This window comes from Diadema antillarum, unplaced genomic scaffold, assembly GCF_040938485.1.
Source record: "Diadema antillarum isolate AM-2024a unplaced genomic scaffold, OU_Dant_1.0 seq00000466_RagTag, whole genome shotgun sequence".
Lineage (NCBI taxonomy): Eukaryota > Metazoa > Echinodermata > Echinoidea > Diadematoida > Diadematidae > Diadema > Diadema antillarum.
Genome location: NW_027271436.1, coordinates 1,511,295 through 1,520,312, shown reverse-complemented (window position 1 = coordinate 1,520,312; position 9,018 = coordinate 1,511,295). Strand labels below are relative to the sequence as shown.

Sequence of the window (9,018 nt, the reverse complement as noted above, 5' to 3'; positions counted from 1 at the left end):
TCTGGTCAACTTGTCTAACCGCAAGTTTATTCTTTGTGTTGAACACGAATTCTATTAATTATTACGTCTGGCAAGCGCTATGCATTATGCCGCTGCCCCACTGAAAACAAGCGAAGCGTCTTACTTCCTGAGAAAAAGAAAATTCATTTATACCAACGTGTACATTAGCTAATTACGAAATGGCTTATTCACTTAGCAAGGGAGAGAAAGAGAGAGAGAGAGAGAGAGAGAGAGAAAAAAAAAAGCATGGTTTATCAATGTTTGCATCCCAATTTGTAGTGAGTTTATTTTGCTAATTCAGGGGAAGCATTCCATACATGATAACAAATCTACAATTCTATAATGAATTGGGGATCATGATGTCATTTGGAAATGGAATTTTATTAGGTTCCCTCCATCTGTGGGACATTAAATGCTAAGGCACACACACACACACACACACACACACACAGAGGCATATATATATGTGTATATATATATATATATATATAATGAAATATCATACGTCATGCACTACCCTTACATGAAATATGTAAGAAGTAGTATACACTTATAAAACTTGAAAAGATATTTCATTCAGTGAACATTCAAATAGTGGATAAGTACCGTGTAATATTACAATTATACAACTGTGCTTTATTACGCCACCTGTTCTCGTCATTTTCAAAGGGATAAACATCACGTCGGGAATGACTCGTGACAAGACTATCCAGATATTCATCAATGGAATCCCGCCAAAGACAATGAGGAAATCCTCGTCTAAAGTTGGCATGGCCCGGAGCGGGCAGACCCGGACTGTCCCGCTAGTGGATTCGTGCTCCATCGTCGGAAATAGCGGCATTCTGTTGGAAAGCAATTGCGGTGACGTCATCGATAGGGCAGATCTAGTCCTGCGGATGAACCTCGCGCCCGCGGGAGGGAAATTTGCTCATGACGTTGGTTCGAAGACAAATCTAACTACGATAAACTTTGAGCAGAGCAATACACTGTCTTTTTGCGCCCAGGATGTGTACGCCAAGAAGCCACTTACGAGGATACCGAAAAAAATGCCAAAGTTTGATGAAACTCATATTGCGTGTTAATAACACTGTCGTGTGGTATTTTAAAGGTGAATCGAGGATTAATGAGCTCGCCATGAAAGGACTGGAGTTCTACAGGAAATATTACAACCTGCAAGTTCTCTTTGCTTTCAGTCCTGAGAGTCCATTCCCACCAGCACACGAGTACGTAGCATTTGTTCATTTTCTGGTGGGTTCAACCCTTCCGGGTTTCATGAGCTAACAAGCAAAAAAACAAAACAAAAACAAAAACAAAAACAAAGACAAAAAAAAAATACGTCGCCTCATCTCTTCTTCCCGTCCACTTCCGGGTTTCTTCAGCTGACAAGCAAAAAAACAAAACAAAAAAAGGGTCCTAAGAAGAAATAAAAATGGTCCTCAGCTCATTCTCTCCCCTCCCATTTCCGGGTGTTATGAAAAAAAAAAGGTCTTCAGAGAAAAACAAAACAAAACCGTACTGCCGCCATATACTTCAAGATCTCTATCTATTTCTATTTTAGTGCCACTTGCGTACTTCCAGGTTGAAAAAAGTGTGGGGGCCCAAAGTGATGACACCTTATGTATTCCTTTGCATGGTGCACAAAAATTTCAAGTTCAAGTTCAAGTTCAAGTTTAAATTCATTCAATTTTTCCACAAAATACAAACATAAATCTCACTGTCTTGAGTGAAAGAAACAATGCGTACAATTGTACAGAGAAAGCAACGATAATAGAAAAAAATTACAATAGTGATACATTACAATAGGCCCGTTTACACACAAGGGAAAAAGTGAGATTTAAAAATCGATTTTCTTATCGCGATCAAAATTTCGAAATCTTTTCCTGTGTGGACAGAAAAATCTCACTAATTTTCGCGTTCCTAATCGCGATCCAACTCGCACTATTAGCGATTATTTTGCCAAGCGTCGTGTGTGTGAGCGCGATCGAGATTCGGAAATCGGTATTTTTAATCCCATCGTTCGTAGCGCGTGAACGTCAACATTATTGGGACCGTGGGGTCAGTCTTCGGTCATGCAAGTTTCGCGCATGCGCAATTTGGCCACTGATCGTTCTTTCCTTGCTGTGAAGTGCGATCGTGACGGCGTGCGAATCTCGCACAGAGCGCGGAGGACGTATGCACGCTCGGAGCGGTCATGAATACATAATTAGCTGTGCAGTGTTCTTTTTAAACTATCGTTGTCCAGCCCCAGCATAACATTTACAGCTCAATTTTACATTAAATGAAAGAAGAAAGCTCAAGGTCTTATTTAAATAATGACAATGATTTGACAATACTGTAAAGGGAATTAGGGTAACAATACGAGTAATCTCACGCGTTGAAAATATAAAATTTAAATCCGAAAGAAGTGGGTCAAATACGTTCTTAACCACCTTGCATCTCTTTCAAACTAAATAAGACCAGGCGTCCACTAGGGCGCGGACAAGACGCGGACAAGCCCCGGAATGCAAATTTGGTATTCCGCACTCCTTCGGGAACCTGTCCGCACGTTCCTGAACGTGTCCGCTCACTGTCCTAAACATGTCCGGGCGTTTCCGCACCTTCGGGAGAGAGAAAATTTTCCGCGTCCAAGTTTTGATCGAGACCAAAATTTGGACGCGGAAATGAACTTCCTGACACCTTCGGCGACATGTCCTGACGATGTCCTGACGATGTCAGCGCGGAGCCGATGCGGATTTATTATGCCAGTGTCCGGAACCGATGCGGACATTTTGTGATCAAGACACGAAAGTGTTGTTACGTCTTGCGAGCGTCATGCCAATGAAACGCAAAAAGAGCAAGAAGGGAGGCGAGGCCCCCATGCAAATATCCCCATCACAACCACACCTTTTGTCTATAAGTGATGAAGAACAGGTAAATTTAAGGAGTTCCCGGTCGCAGAAGGCAAAGGAGAAGGTAATAGTTATTTTCATAAATCAGGAAAACCACCATTTGATATGGATTTATTGAAAATATATGAAAGTGGGTTAGCAATTGAAGATATAATTCCCTTTAAAATAAAATTACTGATATCATCATAACCGGGACTTCGCTTGTTATTCATTGCAGTAACAATATCTATTATTTCATATTTTGTTGTTGGGACAAAGAAAATAGAAACGGAAATGGATTGATCTAAGAATTTAGAAAATGTATATTTGACTGTGGTATTTTTTCTGCCAAATTCTCTCCAATCATTGAAAAATGACAGTTAAAAATATTAGCTTTATCATTGGGATCCTCAAAAATTTTATTACTATGTCTTATTTTTGTAATATTTCATTTCTTTTTTGATATATTCATAGCCTGCTTCAACACCTTCAATGTATTCTTTATATCATATTTATATATTTGAATAAGTGAATCATATAATATTTTCTCTTTTCCAGCCGTATAATCTTCGTTAGAATATTTCATACAAAGTGTATTTATTTTTTGTTGACTTCTCATTTTTTTTTCATTTTGAATTTATAATATAACCAATTTTTTCTATTTATTGAACATAAATTCTGAAACTTTGTCCTCAGTATGACAAATTTGTAGTTGTTGAAATATAAAATATGAAAACTATCTGGAGGTCTACTTTCATAAACATAAGATGTTTCTTTTTATAGAGGCAAACTGTTCAAAGGTGCCTTGTGTTGTACGGCTAGCAGTCAAATGAGGAAAATTCAAAGTCAGTGCCGAATTTATACCTTTCCATTTTCCTGGTGTTGTCAGCAGTTTGTCCGCATGCCTAACTTATGTTGTCCGGAAGGCATCCTGATTGTCCGCGTTCATTCCTGGTGTAATCCTAGATTACACCCGGCTACGATTAGCACATTCCGAGCCATCCGAGGTATTTCGCGCTCTTCCGGAGTGATTCCTAGGAATGTCCGCAGTCAGTCCGCGGACAGTCCGCGGACAGTCCTAGGAATGCCCCAGGACGAACCGATTCACAAAGTTATTCCGCGTCTGTCGCGGACAGGATGCCGAAATGACAAAATTTGCTTCCGCAACCCTTCCGGGGCTTGTCCGCGCCCAAGTGGACGTCCGCCCTTAAGTAGGATACTTGATTATCTTATTTTCAAAATATGGAAAAATCAAGTCACTCTTTCTTTTATACCTCATGGGATCCAGCAAATTACAACAGTATGTCACATCGCTCTTTGTTTTAAATCGTCCATTAGCGCCTTCGTACAATGCTGGATCGTGATTGGTCAGAAACGACGGTCGCATGACGTCATCACATCGTCTGCTACTGTGTTTTCTTTTTTACTTCCTATGTCGGGTCTTGAAGACTGAAACTCGGCTTAAACGTGTATATGATAGGTTTGTCCTGTCATATTCTGTCATAATTTAGTAGATAATTATTTAAGGATTCGTTATCGCCACATTCTGTTCGTATGGATTTGTCATTTGTTTGACTACTTGCAGATACGAGCACGTCAGCAATTTCACACGTTAAAAAAAAAACACTTGGGTTTAGTCCCATATACTAATATTTGTGTTACGATGTTTCTCATGCCTTTTCTTTTCTGAAATGTTCCATTGTGATTTTCTTTTCATGTCTAGTTTACATCAAGTTGTCTTGCAAATTACAGTTTAAAAAATAAAATAATCTTGTGTCTGTTTTTTTTTCTTGGACATTCTCACTCCTTCAAATTATACTTCTGGTTTTGATGATATGTCCGCTAGATTATGATTTATCCGTTTTATTCTCTATTTTAATTGCATTTTTTTTTTAACTGGAACTTGGAACTGCAACTGGGGACTACTGGTGGTTTGCATGAATGTTAATATCAAGATGAGCTATTAATCATGCCACATGTTTTTATTATTCTTATTATTATATTATTATTATTATTATTATTGTTATTATCATTATTATTGTTGTTATTATTATAAAAATTTGCGTCGTATAGGACTACACATTCTTGACGTCGTGAGAAAATACTTTCAAGGACACGCCAAGCTTCGCGCCATATGTAGGAAAAATCTTGACTTCGGCGATCGCAACTTCCGGTGCAAGTCTCTTTTTAGTCAGTTTTTGAACGAATTTTTAAGTAACTTACAGATATTGCATCTTTTCGATTTTTAAAACAAGTATCGGTACATGCTTCCTCTGCCGAATAAAAAAAAAATTAGAGTATGAAAAGTTTTATACCAGCCAGGATCCAGCAAAATAGAGGTTTATGTTTCGAATATATCAAAACTACGAGCAAAATATAAGGTAAATTTAACGAGAGATTAAACGTTGAAAATATTTTTAAGTATGGACAAATTTTATATCAAAATGAAGAGTACGAAACGGGTAATTGGACTTACCCCACCATGTCGAAATCGTATACACTAGCGCTAACTGCATGGCAACTGTATTGGAGCTTGCACAGAGTCTCGCAAAATCCCGTGAAACCTTAAATTCGCGAGACGGTCATGCGCATCGAGTAAACACTGGCACACGGAACCTCATTATGCCTAATTTGCATACGGCGTGACGACTGACTGTTTCCCTGTGTATGAACGGTCGAAAAAAAAATCGAAATTTGGATCGCGATTGAATTTCGATTTTCGTTGTGTGTGAACGGGCCTGTTAGTTGCTGAGGTAACGAAAGTGAAATAGGGCCTAGTTGTCAATATAGTGGGGGCCCCGAGCCCCCACGGCCCACACGGCTGCGCCGGCCATGGGTTGTTTCTTTCTTTGTTACATTTCGAAATATATGGTTGTGATCATCAAGCTCTATAATGTTGGCCTTATGCTAAAAGGGCACTAACATTGTACAAAGTCTATAGTGTTATGGACCTTTTGGCATAAGGCCGACGAAAATACAACGGCCCGAATTCTCGAACGTGGTACATGTAATCTTTGTCCATGGTTTAAACTATAGACAAAGACCGTAATAGTTTGTATGGCGCGCCAATTGTCGCCTGGCCTATTTCGTAACGAATTTAGTTAATTCGTCTACGAAATGTTTACAGTACTTAACAAAACAATAATTACAATGATAGTGAATGATAATGTTAATCATAATAATAATAACAACAATAATCATGATAATTATAATAATAGTAATAATAACAATAAAAACAATCTGAGGAAAGTAATAATAACATTAACATAAAAAAGTATAAGAATGATAATAAATATCAATATCAATAATAAAACGTGTTAGCATAACCAAAGTGAGTAAAAGTAAGGATTTCATGGTGATAGCTTTACACCTCTTTAGATTAAACTATTCGTTTAATACCACATCGACGAACTCGACACATGAATACGTAAATTATTAAGTCCGTGATGTATGGTCGAGCTCGAGGGCGTTAATCACCTATATATACACCAGTCCTCCTGAGCCGTATAGCTCGTGGGCCTGTTTTTCTTGGTGCATAAAGAGTATATGATGTATGATATGTAAAATTAAATGAAAAGGAAACAAACAAACAAACAAACAAACAAGCGGACGGGCAGTTTTGGGCGTTTTAAAGAGTAATGAACCCGATGTTTCAGTGACTAATGGAATGAGAAAATCTCCTTGGTGACAAAAACACAGTAGTATTCGTAATACCCCCGTTTTTCCTCTCTCCCTATCTCTCTCTCTCTCCCCCCTCTCTCTCGTTTGTTTGTTTGTTTGTTTGTTTGTTTGTTTTTTGCTGCCAATATAAAGTACTGGATATTGGGCTATAACAACATTGATAATATTACTTGTAATTGTAATAGTACTGGTAATCAATGACTTACCTTTCTATTCTTCTCACTGTCGTGGTTATTCTATAACATAGATGGCTTGGAGTCAGACTTGCAACGACTGGCGCGGCAGTTTATCTTGCAGCTAACACATTTTGCCGACGAATAACGATGTTCGGATTCTACCCGCGCTACGTCGATCCGAGAAATCGAACACTTCGCTATCATTACTATGACGACATACCCCTTAACTACTCAAAGACTCGTCACTCATTCAGCGAGGAGTTCGAGGTGTGGCAGTCGCTGGAAGACGACGGCTATTTGCGGATCATCAACGATTGCGCGGGAAAGTGGGACAAGCACGACTACCGCAGTCAGCTAGATATCTGAATTTACAAAAGAAGCTTAACATAAGAAGCTTACACATTCACACAAACACATTTGTACAAACATACAGACACCATAAAAACATCAATTGAATCCAAAATAACATGCGATATATGATACATTTACATAATGCACTCAGAAGAAAAGGAAAAGGAACACTTTGTCATCACATTATAGAAACTTGAAATCTTTACATCACACACACACACACATTCTTTCTCTCTCCCTCAAAGGAAAAAAAAAAGAAGAATATTCTCTTAATGTGCTGCATGGATTGACAGTCACACTCTAATAAAAATGTGCTTAAATTTGCACCTTTACGTGTGGCACAATATAAGCTCCTTATCTTTTACAGGAGAAAGATTTGATAAAACCGGTTTATAGATACATTAAGCTGAAGGTCTATATTTGCCAATTTGCAGAACAATCAGAAACGTTCGATCTTTAGTGATATATCACTAATTTTGAATTGAGACATTAGTCAGCAATCACAGATAATCTAATGCAGCTCTCTGCAAGTCTGCAACCCAAAAGATATAAACACCTTTTAAAACATTAGCAACAAAAGTCTTATACAAGGAATAATATTCTAGTACACCGTATTGAACTTTGCAAGACAATCCTAAAATTATAATCAAAGATGCATTACCATGCCACAGAAATAATGTGTTTTCCCTCATGCTTTTTGAAATTGTAAAGAGCTCTCGTAGTAGGATTGAATTTAATTTGATTGAATTTCATTTTTTTGGTTCGTGCTTTTTTTTTCGTGAACAATCATTTACAACGAAAATTTATTAATGGATTATGATGAAAATAAAGACACCGTTCGATTTCGTGATACAAAATCATGATGATAATCATCATACAGTCTTGTCAATTCTGATGAACAATGTTAATTGTATCAGCTCAGTTCAGTTCAGTTCAGTTCAGTTCAGTTTATTCAAACTAAATCAAACATAACAAAAGTACAAGACATAACTGCAAAAATTCAGAATGATAGGTTTGGGACCCCAGTGAAGCACAGCTTGTGGTCGGGGCGCTTTTACACAATACACTACAGTATATGGCAAGGTGTAACATAATATTTACATGGAGTATAACATAATATGTACAAATTATACAACATAATAAATGCAGGCAAGTACACGTATACCACCTCCCCCATACAGAACACAACACACACACACTCACACATACTCACGCATACACACACGCATGCACACTTCACACATGGCTACCTCATCTCATTTTCTACATTCATGTACCTATTTCATTCTGTCGAAAAGATGTCTTTTACGCAAGATTTTGAATCGAGACAGTGCAGTGGAATTAATTATATTACGGGGCAACTTATTCCACTCTTTAACACAGACTATTCTGAATGAATTTAAGGTAGTTTGTGTTCTTGCATATGGCTGATGGATGAGGTTACTCTGGCGAGTATTATAACGATGGATTGAAGAATTTTCCACGAACACATCAGACAAAAATGTATTTTGAGGAGATCGACATTTAAACATAAATATTAAGCATTGAAGAGAAACCATTTCATCAAACGGCAAAATATGTAGCTGCAAAAACAAAGGAGTACTAGGTGATCTATAGTTTGAATTTGTTAAATACCTGACAACTTTCTTTTGAAGAACATACAACTTGTGTACATGAGTCCTAAATGTGTGTCCCCAAGCAATATTGCAATAGATCAAATGAGGCATAACAATTGCATTGTAGAAAGTAACTAGGGTATACTGGGGAAGGAAGAAACGAAGTTTACCTGTGCACCAACACTGCGAGACACTTTAGTACATACGCTATTGTTGTTCTTTCAAAGATAAAAATCATCAACTGTAACCCCAAGGAATTGCACATGTTGACTGCGGTTGATTTGATGACCACCAACATCTAAGGGAATAACATTTTCAGGGATTTTC

The 9,018-nt window shown here is 37.7% G+C and overlaps 1 protein-coding gene across 1 annotated transcript; it reads left to right on the top strand.

Annotated features, from left to right (window-relative positions):
* The first annotated feature begins 689 nt into the window (after positions 1–689).
* On the top strand, positions 690–7,090 carry LOC139733270 (alpha-2,8-sialyltransferase 8B-like). Its single transcript, XM_071644107.1, has 3 exons — positions 690–939; positions 1,109–1,223; positions 6,796–7,090. Exons 1-3 carry the CDS (start codon positions 690–692, stop codon positions 7,088–7,090), a joined length of 660 nt encoding a protein of 219 aa, XP_071500208.1.
* Positions 7,091–9,018: the final 1,928 nt, after the last annotated feature.